Source organism: Podarcis vaucheri, assembly GCF_965113315.1.
Source record: "Podarcis vaucheri genome assembly, chromosome: 6".
Classification (NCBI taxonomy): domain Eukaryota; kingdom Metazoa; phylum Chordata; class Lepidosauria; order Squamata; family Lacertidae; genus Podarcis; species Podarcis vaucheri.
The window spans coordinates 17,649,380-17,674,114 of NC_138764.1; the positions used below are offsets into that span (position 1 = coordinate 17,649,380).

Sequence of the window (24,735 nt, forward strand, 5' to 3'; positions counted from 1 at the left end):
AACATAAGCTTTTGCTGACCCCAGCCCACTATGTCAGAAGCAAGTGGACTCTATCTAATCCATGAAAGTTTATTCCATAATAAATATGTCACAGTGCAAATGCCATGTACTCAGAAACTCGAGTGAACTCAAGGGTGCTCACTTCCAAACAAGCAGGGTTAGGACTGTAGCAGTGTTACTCATTAAATTGCCACAAGACACTTTGTTTTTCTGCAAAGTTATTATCACATCTTTTACTAGCTTTCTCACTTACATTATGATAAGCAGCCAGGTTCAGGAATTAACAGGCAGGCAGAGAGCAGGGGTTGAGACAAGCAATTCCTATTGAGTAAGGAAACGTCAAAGAATTCCTGTTTGCAATCTTTACCCATCAAAGAGGAAGAAGGTCTTGTCTTACCCAGAAAGCACTCCAAGGACGAGGTTGAGAACAAAGAAGGAGCCGATAATGATAAGGGGGATAAAGTACAGCCAGTTCCAGGTGGCTCCTAAGGCATCATTGGTCTGAAAAGAAAACACAAAACAAACATTTAAGCAAAGAGTTACAGGGCACTCAGCCTTGGTGTAACAAATGTGGTTATTACATGCCGATAAGCAAGAACTAAGGAGCTAATGTGGAAGTCATTTTTACAAAATGCCTTTCCCATAGTTCGCACCTCGGCAATTAAAACGAGAATGCCAAGGGTGGTTATCCCAGTTTCCACATCTGAAGTCATCAAGAGCATTGGTTAACATAAGGAGATAAGAGTGTGAGATTACAACGTGAGATGCTTTTGATTTTCTGGGCATGGACTGCCATGCTCGTTTTCCCCCACCCCACCTGCATTTTTATTATTTTTTGCAAGGTCACATGCAGCATAATGCTGTCGTTGCTAATTGTGCCTGGCTATTTATGCCCAGAAAAATTGCATTATCCCATCCTAGTTCAGATGCCCAGGAAAGGACAAGAGACTGACAGCTTAAAAGGCTTCTGGAAAGATTGCTCAAGACTGTAATATGGTTATTTATTGCCTTTTAATAAGGCCTTGCCCTCTCTCTACTTTCATGCTCTTTCCCAGACCCCATTTGTCCGCTTGGCAGGGAGTCTGCCCATGACGTCGGACACACGGTGATGCAGCAGAACGTGACTGTCTGGGGACGCAGAATCAATCTTCCTAAAGCGAACGAAGCGTCTTCTTTTGTTTTCCTTAATGCTAATTAAGCCCTCGTCTTTGACTGATTCATCAGTACGGTGCTTCAAAATGGCCCAGTGCAGGAGTGAAATTTGAGCCTTTTAAAAGAAGCCATCCCCTAAAGACTAGCAGAGCAAAGGTTGTTTTTTTTAAAAAAAAATCTTTAAGTAGTTTTGGACTCTTGGGTTGTGCCTTTGTTTATGGTCCCAGATCTGTGTTCACCACCTTCCAACAGCTCCAGTTCCTTGTATATTGCTGGCATTTATTTATTTTTACTATTGTGAGGCAAACCAAATATAGACCTCTCCTCTTCCCATCCCTTCACAGCAAAACAGCCGGAAATAGCACGGTTGTCCTTAAATACAAGCAAGTGGAAAGAAAGCCCTGGCATGAAAACTTGGAGGAGGGACAAATGTGGATGAAGCAGGGGACGATTCTATTCTCTGGCCATGCTATATCTGGGCTGGCCAGAAGCAGCCTCACTTGAGAGGCCTTGCTTTCCTGCTGCACCCAAGAAGCCTACAAAGAACCTTCAGGCAGAAGCCTCCAGCTGGTGATAGCAGAAAGTGGTATTAAGAGGCGAGTCAGAAAGCGTGGCCCTGCCCTTGTTGCCATCCACATTCTCCTGGTTCCTCGCCCTCTGGCAGTGTAAAGATTTGGAGAGCCAAAGAAGAAGAAACAACTTGCTGTTGTGCTGCTATTTTCTTTTCTCTCTCCATGGTGCTGAAGGTTGATGTGCAAGCAAGCAGATGGGTGAAAGGCTCTCCAGTTTACTGCTATAACACAGCTGCTGTAACTGCCCTACGGCTTACGACCACAAAATGGCTCTTCCTGGGTAACCTTTGCAAACCAGTCCTTGGGATCATCTCCAGCACAGGCTGCTTTTGGCTCGGCAGAACAAAGAATGACATGGATAAATGCCACCAACCAAACCTTTAACTGGCGTTATCTCTGGCTTTTCTCCTGATAAGAGTCTTGTTGAGAAAGTGAGAAAATGGGGAGTAAGGGGTGGGAGGAGAAGCATCACGACAGATGGTGAAAACAGTTTGGAGGCGGCTGCACACACCTGCATGGGGAAAGCAGTCTCAATTGCCAGCAATTCAAGGCCTGATGCACTAGCGACGTCCCTGGCCCCCCTCCCAGTGATGAACCTGCCGAACAGGGGTTGCTGCTTCCTCCTCCTCCTCAAGTAAATTGTCACACATGGCAATTATCACATTATTCCTCAGAAAGGAGGGTGGAGGGAAGAGACCAAGTAGAGGGGAGGGGAAGGGGTTAGAAAGCAAAAGCTGCTTTTGCATGTGCTCCCCCATCACCAGGAGCTCTGACAGCCCCTACACAAGGCTGATTCTCTCCATCTGGGTGTAAAAACAGAACACTGCTGGGGCAACAGCAGTGTCGGGGCCAGATTGGACAATGGATGGCTGTGTCCAAATCTAAAATTCTCTCCAGGTGAGACTCTTTGTGCTCAGCTGTTGATAGCATGGAGGTTAAAGTGATTGTACTCTGCCCAGGCCAGAGAAAGCTCCTAGAATTTATGCCCACTAATGCTGATATTATGGGACACTGGTGGCGCTGTGGTCTAAACCACTGAACCTAGGGCTTGCCAATTGGAAGGTTGGCAGTTCGAATCCCCGCGATGGGGTGAGCTCCTGTTGCTCGGTCCCAGCTCCTGCCAACCTAGCAGTTCAAAAGCACGTCAAAAGTGCAAGTAGATAAATAGGTACCGCTCTGGCGGGAAGGTAAACAGCGTTTCCCCAGAAGCAGCTTAGTCATGCTGGCCACATGACCTGGAAAAACTATCTGCGGACAAATGTCGGCTACCTCGGCCAGTAAAGTGAGATGAGCGCCACAACCCCAGAGATGTTCTTGACTGGACTTAACTGTCAGGGGTCCTTTACCTTTTATTTTTAATGCTGATATTAGACACTCTTTTTGCAACTTGAGAGGGCTGTGGAGCCCACACAATCCCAAACACTGTCTGAGGGATGTGAACTTTATAACTTGGATTGTTACACCCCAAAAAATCTCTCTCTTATAAAAATGGGTCAGGCCCAAAGGCCTGTCTGGTTTCATCAGCAACTGCTTCTGACACACCTCATTTGGTCTTCCATAAGGCTGCCATGAATTCAGCTAATGAACTTGAAGACAGCCTTCGGTTGGGTCTAAGAGCTTCACACAATTCTCCATTCCTTCCACCCCACCCAATGTCCATGTTCAAAATCCACCATGCAATATCAAGAACAGACCACACTATTTCACCCATATTTTTGTGGGTGGTATTTGCTTGAGATTACTACCGAACACCAGTGGTCAGACTTGAGAAACGAAACAAAACAACGATTCTGTTTTCCTCTAAATGTTAAACTTAGCCTTTCTGTAGCTCAGTAGAGTCTGACTCAAGGTGGCTTCAGACTGTCAAAACCACAGTTCTACACAAGCTCTTAAAATAAAGTTGTATTGGCTGCAACAGTGGTTGCACCTAAACTTAACAAACTGCACCTTTTACTCACTGTGGTATGGACTGAGTCAGCCCACACTTCACAATGCTAAAAGTTTTCATGACTCTCCTCTTGATTTCTGTATGCCCACAGCTGTGTTGGGTTCCTTCCCACAGAGTGATTTAATCACCCTGGAATGATCTCACTAGTCTTCCCCATGTATAAACACATGTTGTGAGAATGATGAGCATATCCAGCTTCATTTTATAAATTCAGGGATCTAATTCTTTTTAAAAACCTTTTCCCCCTAATACATATATATGAGTGCGCACGCGCACACACACACACACAGAGAGAGAGAGAGTGAGAGAGAGAGTGTTTCCTTGTTATATTGTGTGTGTTCGCCTGGAGGCGGTTGGAGGATGGATGGCGGCTAATGGATTGAGGTTGAATCCTGACAAGACAGAAGTACTGTTTTGGGGGGACAGAGGGCGGGCTGGCGTAGAGGACTCCCTGGTCCTGAATGGGGTAACTGTGCCCCTGAAGGACCAGGTGCGCAGCCTGGGAGTCATTTTGGACTCACAGCTGTCCATTGAGGTGCAGGTCAATTCTGTATCCGGGACAGCTGTCTACCAACTCCACCTGGTACGCAGGCTGAGACCCTACCTGCCTGTGGACTGTCTTTCCAGAGTGGTGCATGCTCTAGTTATCTCCTGCATGGACTACTGCAATGCGCTCTATGTGGGGCTACCTTTGAAGGTGACCCGGAAACAACTAATCCAGAATGCGGCAGCTAGACTGGTGACTGGGGGCAGCCACCGAGACCACATAACACCGGTCTTGAAAGACCTACATTGGCTCACCAAATACTAGGGCAGGAGCAGTCAACAACCTATAGCAGCTTTTGCCAAACCTTGTGCCCTCTAGATGCTGTGGGACTACAAAATCCATCAGCCCCAGCCAGCTCATATGTTCCTGGACATGCTCTACAACACTAGCAAACTGGAAACAGGGCCTCACTGATGGAAGAAAACTTCACTCTGTTGGAACACACCAGCAGAATTTCAATACTTTTTTAAAAAAAATGGCATCAGAATCCAAATTTGAGAACTCAGCCTATTTCAAAAATTGGCAAAAATTTATATTTCAGCTCTGGGCTATGGCTTCTAACAATAGCCTGAGCACTCTACACATGGCAAATATTTGATCCAAGGAGCCTTTATTTATCCCCTGTTGAAATAAAATATAACTAATTGGCTCAATGTTAGAGCCATTTCTGCTTCTTGGCTGCCTAAGACAGAGCTAGCCTTGCCAGAGCATATCATCCAAGCTCCGTAAGAAGATTTGTACTATTACCACTTGGTTCTCAAAAGATCCTGAAAAACAAAATCGTGGGCACCATAAGGGAAACTGTGGGGCACTAAGCCAGCCAGAAAAATATATATAATTCCATTTAGTAGTAGTAGCTTCTTAATGCACCCCATTAAGATTTAGCTATCCAGCCTGATGGTGCTCTGCAGCCCATTTTATGAGATTTCCATCAAATCATTGCATAATACTAATAATTTCCAGGAAAGACAGATCTAGCCAAGGAATTCATCAAACCATTTATAATGACTCACATAAGGATTATGACCCTTATTCCATGGTTAAAAGATGCTTCCTGTGAGTACAGAGGGCATTTGAGGCTCAACAGCCAGAAGATCCTTTTTCCTTCTTTTTCCTAGCGAAGTTCCCTGCTATTGGGAAGGGGGAACTGAGCCTTCAAGCTGAATAAGCACACTTCTCCTTGTCCATTATTACCATTTAGACTTCTTATCCTCTCAGGTCCCAGGGTGAACTGCAGAATTTTAAAATACAGTACAGTGGTACCTCAGGTTACATACGCTTCAGGTTACAGACTCCGCTAACCCAGAAATAGTAAAGGTAAAGGTAAAGGGACCCCTGACCATTAGCTCCAGTCATGACCGACTCTGGGGTTGGGTTGTGGTGCTCATCTAGCTTTATTCGCCAAGGGAGCTGGCTTGCAGCTTCCGGGTCATGTGGCCAGCATGACTAAGCCGCTTCTGGTGAACCAGAGCAGCGCACGGAAACGCCATTTACCTTCCCGCTGGAGTGGTACCTATTTATCTACTTGCACTTTGACGTGCTTTTGAACTGCTAGGTTGGCAGGAGCAGGGACTGAGCGACAGGAGTTCACCCCGTTGCAGGGATTCGAACCACCGACCTTCTGATTGGCAAGTCCTAGGCTCTGTGGTTTAACTCACAGTGCCACCCGCGTCCTATCCAGAAATAGTACCTCGAGTTAAGAACCTTGCTTCAGGATGAGAACAGAAATCGCAAAATGGCAGCATGGCGGCAGCAGGAAGCCCCATTAGCTAAAGTGGTGCTTCAGGTTAAGAATAGTTTCAGGTTAAGAACAGACCTCTGGAACGAATTAAGTACTTAACCTGAGGTACCACTGTACTAAAAACCTCTGAAAGAAATTACAGTCAAGAGAATAAGGTGGGCCTTATCCAAACAGGCATCTCAGGTGCCAAAGCATCCCCAGCATATGACACACACAAAATAAAAAATTACATAATGAAGATGCTAAATGCACCTCTGTGCAGAGGGAATTCTTGGTAGGGTTTTACAAGGAATATTCTCCCTAATTTCCTCTGAACCTTAGCTGCTTTGGCAAGGCCACCTTCCCATAAAAGATGTACCCAGTTTATTGAGCACACAGAAGACAATCAGATTTGTATTGATCACATGAAATCCTGACCATTTCACAGAGCTCAATTTCTCTAAAACCAGGAGATGCTCCAGCTCCCTATGCCTTCAGTCTCAGGAACCAGCTTCCAGAGTGAGATTTACGAATGGCAGGCATTGAAAGGTGCTGATGCTGAAGTTTAAGCTCACACTGTTCAGAGATACAGTTCCTGTTCGAAGGTGCTGGGCAAACTCCACACAATCGGTTGCCATCTAGGAATGCAATGTGATCTTACATGCCTCTTCTGATCCTGTCCATGTTGTGTCCTGAGCAAGTCATTTTGTTGCTGCATCGCTGGTATAAAGGTAAAAGCTACTGTATTTTTCACCCTATAAGACGCACAAGACCATAAGACGCACCTAGTTTTTGGAGGAGGAAGACAAGAGAAAAAATATTCTGAATCTCAGAAGCCAGAACAACAAGAGGGATCGCTGCGCAGCAAAAGCAGCAATCCCTCTTGCTGTTCTGGCTTCTGGGGTAGCTGTGCAGCCAGCATTCGCCCCATAAGACGCACAAACATTTCCCCTTACTTTTTAGGAGGGAAAAAGTGAGTCTTATAAAGCAAAAAATACGGTAAATGTAAAGGGCCCCTGGATGGTTAAGTCCAGTCAAAGGCAACTATGGGGTTGTGGCGCTCATCTCTCTTTCAGGCCAAGGGGGCTGGCGTTTGTCCACAAACAACTTTCCGGGTCATGTGGCCAGCAGGACTAAACTGCTTCTGGTGCAATGGGACACCGTGACGGAAACCAGAGTGCACGGAAACGCCGTTTACCTTCCCGCCACAGCGGTACCTATTATCTATTTGCACTGGCATGCTTTCGAACTGCTAGGTTGGCAGCAGCTGGGACAGAGCAATGGGAGCTCACCCCATCGCAAGGATTCAAACCACTGACCTTCCGATCAGTAAGCCCAAGAGGCTCAGTGGTTTAGATCACAGTGCCACCCGTGTCCTACCGCTGGTATAATACTGGTTTCAGTACCTCTTCCCAATTCATCTTGACATTGGCACCTCCAGTCAAACCCCCTCTTTCTTTTGTGGCTCTTCAATTTGTTTTCTTGCATTTAAGGTTTACATTACATTTCATTACAGCTATCAGTTTCTCATACCCCTCCACTATGCAGAGAGGGTTTCAGTGGACGCACCCTCTCTTCAACAATGCTTAATTAAGGAAATTGGTAGAACCAAAGCTAGCCAGCTCAGAGGAGGCTGGATTGCTGGTTAAGGTTTCAAAACAGCTCTGAGGAGTTCAGCTTAGCGATAACAGGGAAGTCAAGTCCTGACTTTCAAGCCAAACCCATACTTTTGTGAAAAGTAGGACATCTCCTGGAATCAGATGCCTTCTTGCCCCCAAGCACTTCTCTACTTTCCATTGCCTTTATCGCTATGAAATAGTCGTTAGTTTAGGATTTGAAGAAAGGCAGATCAGAGGGTTTGCAGTGCTGCAACAGTGAGCCTATATTTCATAGAGTGAATTTGAAGAAAAACACTGAAATAATGGTAAGGTTGGGTTTTTGAACAAAAATAAAATAAACACTATTCATTGTTCCCAAGAGAAGGAAAGGCACATTCCTTCAAGGCCAACATATTGTTTCCAATATACCGGTAAGTTTTTGTTCCCAAGTTTAATTGTTGCAGGGTTTCGAGGGGCGATCTTACTGGTCATTGCAGCTTGGTAAACCACCCCTCTCTAGCTGCAGCTTCCAGGAAGATCACCCTACCCCAATGATGCCTGAGAAAATCAGAAACACTATTTTCAAGCTTAACTGCTTGGGTGGAGATGGGGTGGAATGTGTGCATGTGTATGTGGTTGTGTTGTGTGTATACATGTGTGTATGGTTGGGATGAGTGTGTGTTATGCCGAAGAAGAAGAAGAGGAGTAGGAGGAGGAGGAGGAGTTTGGATTTGATAACCCGCTTTATCATTACCCTAAGTAGTCTCAAAAGGGACGCGGGTGGCGCTGTGGGTAAAACCTCAGCGCCTAGGACTTGCCGATCGCATGGTTGGCGGTTCAAATCCCCACAACGGGGTGAGCTCCCGTTGCTTGGTCCCAGTGCCTGCCAACCTAGCAGTTCGAAAGCACGTCAAAGTGCAAGTAGATAAATAGGGACCTCTTAGTAGCGGGAAGGTAAATGGCATTTCCGTGTGCTGCTCTGGTGCCAGTTTGCCGGAGCAGCTTCGTCACGCTGGCCACGTGACCCAGAAGTGTCTGCGGACAGCGCTGGCTCCCGGCCTCTAGAGTGAGATGAGTGCACAACCCTAGAGTCTGTCAAGACTGGCCCGTACGGGCAGGGGTACCTTTACCTTTTTAAGTAGTCTCAAAGCGGCTAGCAATCTCCTTTCCCTTCCTCCCCCACAACAAACACTCTGTGAGGTGAGTGGGGCTGAGAGACTTCAGAGAAGTGTGACTAGTACAAGATCACCCAGCAGCTGCATGTGGAAAAGCGGGGAAGCGAACCTGGTTCGCCAGATTACGGGTCCACTGCTCTTAACCACTACACCACGCTGGCTCTCGAGTTTCTATGGCCTCCCGATGTACTCACCTATCCCCAAAGGATGGTGCTTTGTGGTTTAGGTTTAAGAGAAGAAAAGCGGGATAGCGGGCACACACCCTCCTTGAGTGTACAACGAAAGCTAAATAGATAGTCCAATCTATAAACCAGGCATGATCAATTTCTAGTTTGTAATTTATTATGCAGATTTGAGCTGCCACAACCATGGGAGTAAATGGAGTATTTAGCATGCACAGGAACTTCCACGTGTGGGGACTACATGGAGTTGGCGGAAATGACTGGCAGAATCCGAGACCAGGGAGAAGAGTCGGTGGAAGTAGATTGGAAAAAATTTAAAGTTTATTTACAGAAATATTGTAAAATTAATGAATGTTAGAAGGATGCTGGAATGAAGTTATATGGCCTTAGCAGAAATGTTATAAAGAATTAAGTAAAAATAGATTGTTAATGGGTTAAAGTGGAAATTTAAGGTTAGATTGTGTTAAGATAAATTATAGAACAAAAATTAAGAAAGATGGAAAGGATTTGCTGAAATAGCTAATTGAACAAGAATACAAAAAAGGGAGGTGTGAGGAGGTCGATGATACAAGTAAATGAAAGGTAGAGATATAGAGACATTGGATGTGTTTTTAAAATGTTTTTGCTTTTTTGTTGTTTTGTTGTATTTTTTTGTTTTTTGTTTTTATTTTTGATGTATTGTGAACTTTTTATTGTTTCTTTCTTCTTTTTTCTGTAACTATTAAACTTTTAATAAATATCTTTTTTTTATAAAAAAAGGAACTTCCACGTGTGCAACAGAATACACATCAGGTTCTGAATCCAAAAAAAACGTTGTTGTTGTTGCTGCTGTTGCTGTTATTGTTATCATTATTCTGCTGCTAGAGATGCATTCCTGGCTAATGAGGCATTCTGGAAAAGTACTACAGAGACAGCACTCTGCTAGTGTTGTAAAAGCAGAGAGTTAGCCCTTTTCTGCCAGGTGCCCAATCACTATGAGACCAGTGTTACGTTAAAGATAATAATAATAATAATAATAATAATAATAATAATAATAATAATAATAATATCTTTATTGTCATTGCCCCCTTTGGGGACAACGAAATTACTTGACTGCTCCATAAAAACACTAATTTTTAGGTTTAAGAGTATAATACAGCAAGGGAGATTAGATGACTTTCAAAGTCCAGGCTTCCCATTCAGGGCCGAGATCGCTCTAGAGAAGAAGCTGTTCTTAAGACGGCTCGTTCTTGTCTTCATCGTCCTGTATCTCCGTCCCGACGGCAAGAGCTCGAAGAGACAGTGACCAGGATGCGATGGATCTTTTACTATGTCCAGTGCCTTCCTATGGCACCTTGTGGCATAAATCTGCTCTAATGCTTGGCATAAATCTGCTCTAATGCTTGCATCTTTGGGGCACAATACGTTTGGGCGTTTTCCTGCACGAGTCCACCTGACATTTCAAGGGGGTTTGTGCAGAAGAACTTCTAGGTGAAGCTTTGCACCTTGCACTGAATCACAGAATCCTAGAACTGAAGAGTTGGAAGGGAACCAAGGGTCATCTAGTCCAATCCCCTGCAATGCAGGAATCTCAGCTAAAGCATCCATGACAGATGGCCACCCACCCTCTCCAGTCATCTGCATCTTCACTCCTCATCATGATTTCTTCCCCGCCAGTCCTTAAGAGAGGCATACCGAGTGAGATATGTAAAGGTAAAAAAGGTAATGCAAGGTATTTATCTGCTTGCCCTGGTGTGCTTTCGAACTGCTAGGTTGGCAGAAGCTGGGACAGAGCAATGGGAGATCACTCCTGTTAGAATTCCTGCTCCATGGTGGCAGTCATAGGATTGTTGTCTTTCTCATGAAAGTATTTGTTTTGACTCCACAGAGTGGGAAGTGACGGAGACAGGATGTTTGTGTTACTGTGTTCCGTGAAGTGGGACTATTGTCCTTTGTTCTTTTTCTCTTTGCTGTCTGATGCTAGAGAGAGAGGGAACCATGTTGCAGTGCTCCGTGTGTGTTTATATGTAAATAAAGTAGATTAGCCAAAATGCTGAATTGCTGAGGTCTGTCACGCGCATGATGCGCAAACTCTGTGGATCTCTCAAGTGTAGGCTGAACTCCTGACAATTCCATCATGCAGATTTGAACCACTGACCACCTGATTGGCAAGTCCAAGAGGCTCAGTGGTTTAGACCACGCCACCCGCGTCCCATGCTGAGAGATGTACACACAGGGGTGTTCCCCTTGCTCAGCTAATCCCATCCCTGAAATCTGCCATGATTTATGGCAGTATGATAATTCTATGCAACAAGCCGTCAACCAGGATCCATCATTTGTCCCCACCTTAAAAAAAACTATCCCTGCGCATTTACAACAGTAGCATTGCCAGTTAATAACAATCTCCATGGCTGCTCTGTGTGCCTCCCCTCTCCGCATTCTCAGGCTGGCCTCCAACTCTGCTGCTGTTATTGGTGGAGTCAGCACTGAGATGCTTGCACATTCTGGGCATAGATGCTGCTGAGAGTGCTAGATTTGCGCAGAAAAAGCTGCAAAGGAAATGAAGGCTGTTGGTGGTAGGGGTTTGTGTGTGTGTGTGTCTTTTAAGGTTTTTGGCACTTACAACAGAGGGTGTTGATTAAATTTTCATACCTACCTTGACAGACTGAACAGAGAGGGGAGGGGAGGAAAGACACAAGAAATGGGATTATTTTGCAAATGTTGCCAGCTCAAAAACTTTCAGGGCACAGTTCCAGCAGTTCACACAACCTCTCTGCATGCTCTAATAATTCAAACGCACACTCCAGATCTCTTGGAATCACGTCACTTTCTCATCTTTTAAATCTCTTGCTTTTATTTGCACTTATTATTATTGGTTTTTTGAGGGGAATATTGACGCAGCTACTGGAAACAGAAGTGTAAGCTACTGCCTGGTATCACAAAAGAGAGGAAGCGGGGCTACCCCAAAAAAATCGCGACATCACTAAGCTGCAGAATACAATGAAAGACTATGAAAAATGTGCATATTGCTGTGTATCTACCAAAACAGTAACATCATACTGATATTCTTCTAAAACTGCAAGAGTATGCTCTGGAAGTCCTACCAGATATGATATAGTTGAGATACCTGAATTGCAGGAGATTAGACTAGATTTCCAATTTTAGATTAGACTTCCAATTTTACAATTCTATGATTTCATAATATAAATACACAGATTCCCGTATGTGATTGCCCCACCAATTTTATTGTTTTATCTTTTTGTAAACCACTTTGAGGTTGCTGTGGGGGTTTATTTACAATTATCGGTAAATGCTCTCTCACTCTCTCTGAACTTAGCCACCCTTACATCATTTACCCTCTTCACAAATTCTGTCGCTAGCTATATCAAAATACATGTACTAAGGAGCTTTGGTTTCTTAACAACAGGAGACTAAAATAAGGAAGAGATAAAACAAGGGAGCCCCAACAGTCCAGTACAGGGAGGGCTATACCTCTGCTCTAGGAAAGACTTTGGTCAAAGAATTAGATTTTTGAGGAGGGATGTGAAGGCAGAAACAGAAAGGTGGCTCAATAGGGATAGGCCAGAACGGGCTTCTCTTGCTCCAGACATGAGAAGTATCATGGCAGAAGGGATCAATGATGGAGCAAGAGAAGGGAACAAGAAATGAACTTCCTTTGAGCAGAGACAGCAAGAAATGAAATGAATGTGGATGGACGAATGAAGACCGCTTTGAATTTGGTCTCAAACCAGTTTAGCTGCCACGGCTTCCCTCAGCAAATTCTGAGAAGGTGCTGTCCGACTTGATAACACAGCAAGCGTGGCTAATTAAAAAGGAAGATTTATTGCAAAAATAAACAGAGTTCTCTGGGTGGCTCTAACATGTCGTTAGTCTCATTAATCATGATGACCCTTCTAACTGCTTCCTGCGAGACCAGAAGCAGCTGAACTTTTCCCTCTGACATCTTTTGCCCTGCCTCCTATCCCATAACCCTCCCATTCACCAAGACCTGGGACTAAGAGGGTGAGCTCTCGCCTCTTCCTCATACTCTGAGGGACTGTCCCCTCACTCTTTCCCACCTGCTTCCTTCTCTATTTTCTGTCTCTTGCACTTCAGAAGAGCTTGGCTGGCCCTCCCTTATTCTTTTATCAACTGGCATTCCTAAGGGCAGGGGAGTTGGCACTAAGCCCTAAACGGCCTCGGTCCAGTATACCTGAAGGAGCGTCTCCACCTCCATCATTCTGCCCGGAAACTGAGGTCCAGTGCTGAGGGCCTTCTGGGGGTTCCCTTGCTGCGAGAAGCCAAGTTACAGGGAACCAGGTAGAGGGCCTTCTCGGTAGTGGCACCCGCCCTGTGAAACGCCCTCCCACCAGATGTCAAAGAGAAAAATAACTACTAAACTTTTAGAAGACATCTAAAGGCAGCCCTGCATAGGGAAGCTTTTAATGTTTAATAGGTTATTGTATTTTAGTGTTTTGTTGCAAGCCACCCAGAGTGGCTGGGGAAACCCAGCCACATGAGCGGGGTATAAATAGTAATAATAATAATAATAATAATAATAATAATAATAATAATAATATGCTCATCTTGCCTGGAAGTTAACTCTCTCTCTTCCTAGTGACTTCCTTCCCTGGGAACTGGCTCATTCATAACAGGTGCTGAGGATTCTTGGTTGGAAATCACAAGTTCCTTCAGAGAACTATGATTGCAGGTCAACTGATTGGAGAATTCATAACTGATGGATGGAGCACAGGATCTTCATGTGGCAGATCCCAGGTTCATTCCTAAGTATCTCAAGTAAAAGGATGTCAGGTGTCAGGGCTGGAAAAAGACCTTGGAAAGCCACTTCCAGACAAGAGTAGACCATACCGGACATGATGGATCAATAGTTCCAATACAATAAGATGGCTTCGCAGGGAGCTATAATTGTTAAATAGGTCGGAAAAACCAATTAAAAGCTGTATGTATGTAGGTGTGTGTGTGCAAGCCCATATGCCTTGAGGGTAGATTGAGAGGAGAGGAAGTTTGGATTCAAGTGACTCACACACGCCTCATATATGTGGGCCAAACTTTTCTCCCCGCAACAGCTACTGCCTGCTTCTAAGTGCTGGAATCTTTAAGTGACAGATCCATCCCTGATAGCATCGTCACGAGGTAGGCAAAAAAGAGCACCAAAATCCACCCATTGTCCGGGGAAGAGAGTGGAAGGGCATTAAATGTAAGGTTTAAGTGCTGTAACAGATATAGAATGATTTCATGCGACGTTATAAGCTCCTTTAGGCTGTCATTCTGCATTTCCCTGGGAGCCATCCCGGTCCCCACTGGACCCATCTGAATAGAAATGCACGACTTTTGTGTGTGAAAATGGGGTCCCAGAGCCTGGAAACCATTTGTCTTATTGCATGCTGTGTGTTCACAGCCCTAATCTCTCAAAACCGACAGGCTGTTGTTGCAACGTAGATCCAAACCACTGCTGTGAATCACATGCATGTTCTCCGTATGTTGACAAGAAGGCATCCATCAGGTCTTTTTTCCTAGCCACCAAGGGTCTTAGAATACAGAAAGACCTCCCTTTTTCACTCTTCTTCACATGCTGTTGTTGCTGCTCCCACTATTACCCAGTAAAGAAGGGTGCTTTGGAGAGCTGGAGATCTAGCAGGGCACATGGTTTGAGGTGGAGTTCAGGGAGAACTGGCTCTGAAAATACTCAAGGCTTCAATCTTAAATCCGCTTACATGGGAGTTGATGTTGGCTTCCATCTGTCTCGAGAGACAATGAAGCACATCTCCAGTGGTGAAATCAAACCACTGTATGTGTTGTTTAGTCGTTTAGTCGTGTCCGACTCTTCGTGACCCCATGGACCAGAGCACGCCAGGCACTCCTGTCTTCCACTGCCTCCTGATGTTTGGTCAAACTCATGCTGGTAGCTTTGAGAACACTATCCAACCATCTCGTCCTCTGTCATTCCCTTCTCCTTGTACCCTCCATCTTTCCCAATGTCAGGGTCTTTTCCAGGGAGTCTTGTCTTCTCATGAGGTGGCCAAAGTATTGGAGCCTCAGCTTCAGGATCTGTCCTGCCAGGAAACACTCAGGGCGGATTTCCTTCGGAATGGATTGGTTTGATCTTCTTTCAGTCCATGGGACTCTCAAGAGTCTCCTCCAGCACCATAATTCAAAAGCATCAATTCTTCAGCGATCAGCCTTCTTTATGGTCCAGCTTTCACTTCCATATATCACTACTGGGAAAACCACAGCTTTTACTATACCGACCTTTGTTGGCAAGGTGATGTCTCTACTTTTTAAGATAATCAAACCACTGTATAAGAAGTACCAAAGTACCCTCCCATGAGTACAAGCCTGGGCAGTGTCTGTGGGGGTCCTGGATTGCCCAGATGACAAGACACATATCCCTCAGCCTCGCTGATGTGGTCCAAAGGAAAGCAGAGCAATATGTTTCTCGTCAGCTGGGTGGCAGAAGTTGCTGGAATGAAGGTATAGAAGGCATCATCCAACCACCTTAGGGACTCTGATCCAGATTTGTATAGGGTTTACTCCTTAGCTTTTCTCCCCCCCAAAGCTGTCCCGCAAGGCAGCGGAAGTTCGGGATCAGACTTTTCCTTCTCCTAGATGGGCTACTTTCCTGGGCTGACAAGCCCCATCTGCCACTCACTTCCCTCTACAGGATGTGCAGAAACTGACTTCTCGACTGTTGGACCCAGTATTGATCTTGTCTGCTCAATTCACCAAAGCCTGTCTTCGCATGTAGGTAAAAGGTAAAGGACTCCTGGATGGTTAAGTCCAGTCAAAGGAGACTATGGGGTTGCGGCACTCATCTCGCTTTCAGGCTGAGGGAGCCAGCGTTTGTCCACAGACAACTTTCCAGGTCATGTGGCCAGCAGGACTAAACCACTTCTAGTGCAATGGGACAATGTGACAGAAACCACAGCGCACAGAAACACTGTTTACCTTCCTGCCACAGTGGTACCTATTTATCTACTTGCACTGGCATGCTTTGGAACTGCTAGGTTGGCAGGAGCTGGGACACAGCAATTGGAGCTCACCCCACCACGGGGATTCAAACCACCAACCTTCTTATCAGCAAGCCCAAGAGGCTCAGTGGTTTAGACCAAAGTGCCACCTGCACGGGAAGTTCCTGACTAACCAAGGGTTTGAGTTCCATTGGCTGCCCTCACTTGGTTTAGCTGGCCAGTTGAAGCTGTTTCCCAGGATGTGGCCGCAGTCACATGCTGACAGCTTCTAGGAGCTAACAGCCATTAAAGGTAAAGGTAAAGGGACCCCTGACCATTAGGTCCAGTCGTGACCGACTCTGGGGTTGCGGAGCTCATCTCACTTTATTGGCCAAGGGAGCTGGCATACAGCTTCCGGGTCATGTGGCCAGCATGACTAAGCTGCTTCTGGCGAACCAGAGCAGCGCACGGAAGCGCCATTTACCTTCCTGCCGGAGCGGTACCTATTTATCTACTTGCACTTTGACATGCTTTCGAACTGCAAGGTTGGCAGGAGCTGGGACTGAGCAACGGGAGTTCACCCCGTCACGGGGATTCGAACTGCCGACCTTCTGATCGGTAAGTCCTAGGCTCTGTGGTTTAACCCAGAGCGCCACCCGCATCCCTATAACAGAGGTGTTACTCCTTCCCTAACATTCCTTACACCCCGTTCAGTGAGACTTACTTCTGATTACAGTCAGGATTGCAGCCTCCGACTGTGTACACACTAAAATATGCTTTCAGTGTGCTTTGAAGGTATATTGTGTATGAAAAGTCAGTGCACAGTGAGCAGGACTATCCTCTTCCCCCTCTAGTAATCCCAGCTCATTATCAGCTTTCCACAAGTTTCTCAGGCCATTTAGCTCATTGCAGTTGAGAGACCATCTTCTTGAACTTTCCATCCCCGTGTCAGACTGCCTGTGAACAAGAATTAATCTTTCTTAATCCACTTTGCCTGCCCCATTCCTGCCCTCTCTTTTTGTTTCAAATGTCTACATCTCCAGCTTCCCTGAGCAAGCATGGATTCAATTAAGCCTCGAAACTGTTGCTCTGAGATTTGCAACCACAGTCCCAGAGGACCCCCAGTGCAGTCCTGGAAAAGCCAAAGGCTGTGCCAGCAAAAGTTTCCTGGAGAGAAGAGCCTTCTCTTTCAACATCAAAGGGCGGCTGCCAGAAAAGGGAAAACGCAACACAACATTCCCTTTCATTTTGTGCCAAAGTGCAGAGAGAGAAACGACCAGCGAGAGAAGCAGGGACAAACTGAAACCCTTATCCTAACTGCAGAAATTTCAGCAGTACCTTTTAAACAGGTGTGCACTGCTTCCGCCTCCTCACTGACATGGTGCAACAAACATTGATGTGAAGGAAATGTGTGCCTATACCTTGCCTGTTATCTGAGGACCCAAGCTTGCGCATGGAACAAAATGAATAGCAAATCCTCCATCGATTTTTCTCAAAGCAAGAATGCAGACCAAGCAGACCTTTTCAGCTGGCTTGAAATGGATTTAAGTATTTTGCTTGTGTTCTACAAGTAAGACCTGGGAGAGTAAGATCTACAGAAGATGGCAAATTGTGAAAATATCCCCCTCCTTTTAAAAAAAAAGGTTGGTGTGTGTGCAATGACAGTAGCTCAGGCATAGGCAAACTCCGGCCCTCCAGATGTGTGGGACTACAATTCCCATCATCCCTAGCTAACAGGACCAGTGGTCAGGGATGATGGGAATTGTAGTCCCAAACATCTGGAGGGCTGGAGTTTGCCTATGCCTGCACTAGCTATCATAGTGCAACTCATAGCTTTGGCTTGCTCATGTACCAAAATGCAGGCTTGCAAATAGTTACCCAGCTAGTCAACGTAAGCGAGAATGGCCTTCAGACAATAAGGCAGGGTTTTAAAAAACAGGAAGTTTTTTAACACACTGGTGGACAAAAGGGGTTAGTCTTTCCCCTTTTGTCCATCAGTGTGTTACAAATAACTAACATGTGTTGCCCAGTTTAAAATAATATGAAATTGTGGTGAACTTATCCACATAATGTGAATGTACCGTTTCCTTTTATATAAAGCAAGTGGGCACAATCTAGTCAAAATTCACTTTTAAGCACCATTGATTTAAATGGAAGTGTTAAAACGTGTGCTTAAGAATCACCTGTGGATATACAAATTGCATTTAAAAGTGCTTAAATTTGGCTGGATTGCTCTCTCTCTATATATATAACTGCACATTTAGATACTTATTATATAATGAAAGCTTTTAGGCTTTGATCTCATGCTTGCTTGGGAGTCATCTGCAATTTACTGGAGCCGACTTTCAAATAAGCATGTATTTGGGCTGCAGATTTTATCCTAGAAGGAAATATGCACATACATGAGCATCAGGACTCAAGCATGTCATCCACATGCCCAGAGGATGATGCGGGCATTTGTTCTGGTTGTCTGGTCTGCAGGGCACACCATGTCCTCCCATATACAGAGGTGCATTTAATCTTACCAGTCTGCAATTCCATTTGTTAAAATACAACAATGACCTGTTACTGGCATGACCTGCCTAGACAGTCACAACCTGCTACTGCCTTCAAGTTGGTAAACAAGAGCAACAACAACAACAGGTTTTATGGAAAAATCTAGGAACCAAGAATCTAGAGTTGTGATTGGCGCAAGTGGGCCCGCTAGGCGTAAGTTTGCCTCAGGCAAACCAATGTTACACGTTTAATTACTCATGGATGGTAAGGCTTTGCAACTTGAACAATGACTCATATTCCCAATCAAGTTGTAAGCTGAAATGCATAAAAACCATCACTGTCACAGAGCAATTGGGGATTCAGCCCACAGTTCCAAAAAGGAGCCGGTGGACTGCTTCCTGCTTCCATTTACTGCGATGCTATTGTTAATCTGGACTTCACACAGTGATTAGTGTGGGAATGTTCTGGGGTGCAGGAGAGGATATATTGTGGGATTATATCCTTATCCAACTTGTGCTAACAAGTTCCCAAAATATCAGCAGAGTTTATAAACATTCCCCTTTAAGTTCGCAACGGTAACGTGTGCACAGGTTCGCTAGAACCTCTATAATAATTACTCTGGTAATTTCCCCTTTTGTTCCCTCTTAAAATACAAGACACAACACAGTCTTTATAAAAGTATAAAAGAGTTTACTCACGTTCTGTTCACAATATGATCCCAGAAGGCAGACAGCTTAAAAAGGTTACATACATTAAGAATCTATCTTGTAGCAAAATAGTTCTTATCTCCTCTCTTGGCTGGGAGCCAAGAGAGCATCCTTAGATGTTTCCTCATCGAAGGAAAATGGCAGAGAGAGAGAGAGTGGCTGCCTGCTCTGTGCTTTTGTCATCACCTGCACAGGTGAGGCCACACCCACCTCTGGTCACATGCGGAGGAAGTCCGTCCCCAGGAAGTTTACCTGCTTGCTGGACAGACATCCCTCCCCATGTTCTAACATGTACACTCTAGGAATGTTGTCATTGACTGCTCCTGTGTTTACATCCCACAATTAGGACCCAGATTATGCCAGCCTTCACTACAGACTGGCAGGTAGGCTCAGAGCTACCTCATTCTTTTTCTTTTCTTTCTTTCTTTTTTATTTTTAGAGCTACCTCATTCTGAGGTGAAAACGGAAACCTGAGTAGCCAAGGGTATTTTCCTTTCTTCCTCCATCCTCCTTTAGCGGGCTTGCTAAAGCGGGAAGAGACGTCACACCACAATTTCTAGCATACAGTGGTACCTCTGGCTACGAACTTCATTTGTTCCGGAGGTCCGTTCTTAACCCGAAACTGTTCTTAACCTGAGGTACCACTTTAGCTAATGGGGCCTCCCGCTGCTGCCGTCGCACCGCCACCACACAATTTTTGTTCTCATCCTGAGGTGACGTTCTTAACCCGAGGTACTACTTCTGGGTTAGCGGAGTCTGTAACCTGAAGAGTTTGTAACCCGAAGTGTTTGTAACCCGAGGTACCACTGTATTCCACACAAAGGCGGGGGCCTAGGGGGAGAAAGTGTGGGATGTATCATCACTGAAGCAGTCAAGTACAACATTTTCCTGTTGCCTAGAGTGGACACACGAGGGAATGTGGCTCCAGAGAGGGAGGGCTTCCTGTCATACCTGCTCTGGAGCATCCTCCCCTTGTTGTATGGCCAGGTAGATGGGTGTAACGCTAGCAGAGCCTGGAAAAGGGCTAGCCATGCAGCCATCTTCCCTTTTTCCATTCTCACTTTTTGGACTCCACTTCTAGCTCTTAGCCAACAGCACATGGCACATCCTTACAGAGGATGGAAGCCACAAGGTAGAAAGTCTGAGGCGTAGCCCTCTGTCTTTGAGGTCTTTGCTCTCCTACTTTTAAGGAACGCCAGGTTCTGGGAGATGGAGGGTCTGGAATGCTTTCTAATAACAACCTGTCAGCCGAGTGTTGTTCTGGCTCTCCCATGATTTCCCAGCTTTTCCCCTCATCCACCTCTGAGCTGTGACCTCCCTCAAACCCCTGTTGTAAATCTAAACTGTCTTCCTCTTCCTCCTCCCTGGAAGGGTCAAGATGGGGAGGCGGTTTCCACCATTCCTCCTCTGCCTGGTCCCTGACACTTGTGTTCCTCTAGCCAGGATATGTCAGCACTCTGTGCATCTGAATGGTGAGAGCCCTTTTCACAGTTTATTGGTTTATTTAATGACTAGTACTCCAGAATCCTAATCCTGTGGATGAACAGGAAATTAGAAGAGGAACCATGCACTTGTCTGAGCTGTGGCAAACCTGGTCATTGTGACGCAATTGTGCCTGCAGTTAATGACTCAGTGCCATTGTCTTTGACTGCCACTTCTCTCTCCTCTGATCTAGGTCACAAACTGAGAGCTTCCACTGGTCAGAGAGAAGTGGTACAAACAAGACAGCTCCCAAACCTCCCCACCAACCACCAATCCTCTACCCAGAAACCTGGACAACTTTTGTATACAAGCCACAGAAATGAAAGTATCAAGAATCCATTCCGGATAGTTCACATATTCAATTTTCTTTTGTGGAAATTATTCCAGCATGCTAGCTGATTTCTTTCTCCTGCAACTTTTGCTTTTCCCAAACAAGAGAGCTTATTAATTGTGCATTTAACATTGCGCCATTCTGCTTGGTCTCTTTTCCACAACCTTGGATCTGCTCTAAGCGCCTTTGGGTACAAATCTGGTCTCTATTCTGTCTTTCTGCCTGAGCATGCATTTTAATTAGAATAACTTCTGCTCTCTCAGTGCTTGTTAGCATTCTCTTTCGGAAAGCAGGTGTCACTTGTTCTCTCTTTATGTATATCCCCTGACTCATGCCAAAGAGACAATGCTTCCAACAACCACCTTGCCTGGAATTGATCACCACTTTCATCACAAATGTATCTGTCTCTAGCTTAGGGGTTAGCAACTGGCATCTCCTGGGCTGAATCTTGCCCCTGTGCTTGACCCCCACACTCTGTTGTCAACCCTCAAGTGAGCCAAGGATGTGGAAGCGTGCAGTGATAGGAAATGGCCTCCTGAACTGCCAGCCCCTCAGCCTCCCTCATGACAACCTCTAGTTTTTGGTGTGTGGTTTTTTTTGGAAAGTATTTTTATTAAAGATTTCTTGGTTTACAAAAGTATGTGCAATGTCTCTTTTTCAAGTTACATTTTCTACAGATCAGTTTCATTTGTTGAGACATTAGTGTTACATTAGGAAGAAAAGGGGGGAAGAGGTGGAGGGAGAATGGTGAGTGAGAGTGGGGTTGGGCGGCGATGTTTCTATTTTACTTAATGTATATTTTGTGTCAGCGTCACTTGTGCAGATTCTCTTTGCTATTCGCTTGTGTTCCTTTGGCGTTGAGAAAGGTTGGGGGTTGGCTTAGGGTGTGGTTGTTCATTTGTGACTGGCTGTGGTGAACTTTGTTTTCATGTGTGAGTGGGGTGGATGGATGTTTTGGATCAGGTTAGCTATATTGATTCGTATGCTGTTGGCAGATTCTTGTCGTTGTCTTGTTGGGCTGTGTACATGATAAAGGGAAGCCATCCCGGGGTGAAGGTGTCTTCTTCTATTTGTCCCCATGTCAGTTTCAGTTTATTGGTCAGTTTTTCTAATAAGGCTGTTTCCCATACTCTTTGACACCATTGGTCCATGCTTACTCCTGACAGGTCTCTCCAGTGTCTGGTTATGTTGTTTCTGGTTGCTGAGAGTAGGTAAGTTATGAGTTCTTTGTGATGTGAGTGGGTACTATTGTCTTGGAAGATGTTTAGTAGGGCCAGTTCTGGGGTTATTTCTAATACTTGCTTAGTTATTTTGCATATTTCTGTTGTCCAGAATAGTTGGAATTTTGGATATTCCCACCACATGTGGAAGTATGTGCCTGTGGAGGTGCACCCTCTCCAGCGTTTTGGTGAGGTTCCTGGGCGTATTAGTGCTACTTACCACCTGTAGGTGAGTTTTAGAGTGAGTTCTTTACTTTTCGTTGATATGGATTTAAAGGGGGGTTTAGACCACATTCTGGTCCACTGAGTGGGATTAATCTCATAGCCTATGTTGTCCTCCCATTGTTTTTTCATTAGATCTAGGGGGTTCATGGGGTTTTGGAGTAGTATTTTGTATACTGCGGATGACAACCTCTAGGTGTTGACAACAACCTCTAGTTGTTGACCAAGGCTTTCATGAGTTTGCATGCGAACATGTTCTGCTTCTTTTTTCTTTTAAAAAACATATTCCATTTCTCAAACATTTGCTTTTTCATGTGAGCAATTACCTGAGTCTGTATAACAGCCATTGGCCTAACCTGCTTGCAAACTTTTTGACAAAGGATGGAATTCAATGTTGCACTATAATCATAGAATCGTAGAGTTGGAAGGGACCCTCAGGGGTCATCTAGTTCAACCCGCTGCAATGCAGGAATCTCAGCTAAAGCATCCCTGACAGACGGCCATCCAACCTTAAAAATTTCCAAGGAAGGAGAGTCTGTTCCACTGTCAAACAGGATCATCTCTGGAAGCATTTCAGCTTGCCAGAGGGTCATTCCACGTCAGTTCAACGTGGTCATGTCACCCACCGTCTTTGATTTTGATGAAACTTGGTGTACACCCTTCCCTTATGGTTGAAAGAAACCCCCTTAAATTTCCCCCCTCTATCTCAAACGGTTTTAATTTCATAGCACTTCAAAGTTTCGTGAAATCTGCATTTCTGTCCCTCTTGAGATCCTTGGCCTTGTGTACATTCTCCCCCCCCCCCCCCTAACCAATGATCAGATCTCTTTGAAATTTTACACAGAGCTCAGTAGCATGATGAGGATTTCAGGAAAAAATACACCAGCACTCAAAAGATTTTATAAATGCCTAAAAAAATTTATAAATGTAGGGTTTTTTGGTGCAAAAACTAGGTTTAGAAAACCTCAAATTTCAGCATGTGGGCATGATGGAATCATTTTCGATGGTGAAAGTTATTGCAAAGACATGCACTTTCTCGAAAAAGAATGAAATTTATGGGGGTTTTATGTCTTGTAACAAATTTTTGCATTTTTGGGACATCGTGGGGAAAAAATGGTTACTGGGTACAACTTTCCTACAATCCATAGTGTGATAGAAAGAATTAATGAAACCTTTGTTTTTTTTGCGTTGATTTGATGTGGAATGACCCCAGAGAGAACAATCACTCCCTCCTCTTCACCTGCCACACACCCTTCTGGAGGTTCTCTCCATTTCCCCAGAGCCAATTGCAAGGGTGGGGGGTAGGGATGCTGAAAGCCCCATTGCTAGGGCTGCCATACGTCTGGGTTTTGCTCTGAGAATCGCTCAGCCAAATGGCGTCCAGGTGGATTTTTTTGTTCCCCCAAAAAAGCTCAACAACTACGTGCACATTTTCACTTTGGGGAATATGGCAACCCTACCCATAGCATAAGCTGATGAGGCTCCTTTGGTGAATCCTGCCCACATTATTGAAATGGAATGATCTGTGATCTACAGTAGCTACTAGACTGCAGTGTGTTTCAAGGTGACAGTACACTTCTGTATAAAATGCATAAAATGGCACTTTTCTTTACTTAATGTGATTTCATGGTTTCACTGGCAGATACTGTGGAATTTAGAAATTGTACTAGATGCATGTGGGGGCCAGGATTTTGGTGACAATGAAAATAATGTGGTTATGATATCAAATAAAATGCATTTTCTAGGCTATAGGAAAAGGCAAATTTTGAAGCAAATGTTTCTAAAATCTTTGGGTGGGGAATGACACAAGACTCTCTTGCAGAGGTCAGCAACCTAAGGCCCATGGGCCAGAAGCAGCCCATGAGGATCGTTTAACCAGCCCACGAGCCACTCCTGAACTGAGCTACCCACTCAGCGAGTCCCCGCACACTGTGCTAAACCAGTGCAGCGTGGCGCGGGGACTCTCTTCCGCGGCTCTGGAAATCGCTTCTGCGCATGCCCAGATGCCAGAAATCACTTCTGCGCATGTCTGTGGTTTCGGAAATCGCTTCTGCGCATGCCTAGACTTCGAACATTGCTTCTGCACAGGTGTGATTTGTGGCGTCTGGGCATTCGCAGAAGTGCTTTCTGGTGCCGCAGACATGCGTAGATGCAATTTCTGGCAGCGCTGGTCCAGTCCATGGAGGATCTCTGCGGAAGTGATCTGGCCCATGCCTGGTAAGCCTTGCCAACCCGTGCTCTCTCACTACCAAGAGCAGCTCTGACTTCAGGTAAACGGGCCAACTGTCCCTCAGGCTACTTGTCTCGGGGTGCATTGTGTGAAAGACGCACGAAACCCCTCTGGAAAAACTTAACCAAGCTGAGTTAAATTGTTTCAGATTTTCTCTAAAATTCCTGTAGACATTTCACCTTCAGTTTTGTATAAAACAGTCACTT

The 24,735-nt window shown here is 45.1% G+C and overlaps 1 protein-coding gene across 1 annotated transcript in view; it reads right to left on the reverse strand.

Moving 5' to 3' along the window:
* Positions 1-24,735, reverse strand: part of CACNA1E (calcium voltage-gated channel subunit alpha1 E) — a gene marked incomplete at its 5' end in the record, with an annotated part of 230,218 nt that overhangs the window by 194,091 nt on the left and 11,392 nt on the right. Inside the window, one exon of the mRNA XM_082227021.1 lies at positions 398-501. Coding sequence (XP_082083147.1) covers positions 398-501 — 104 coding nt within the window. The remainder of the gene's footprint in view (positions 1-397; positions 502-24,735) is intronic.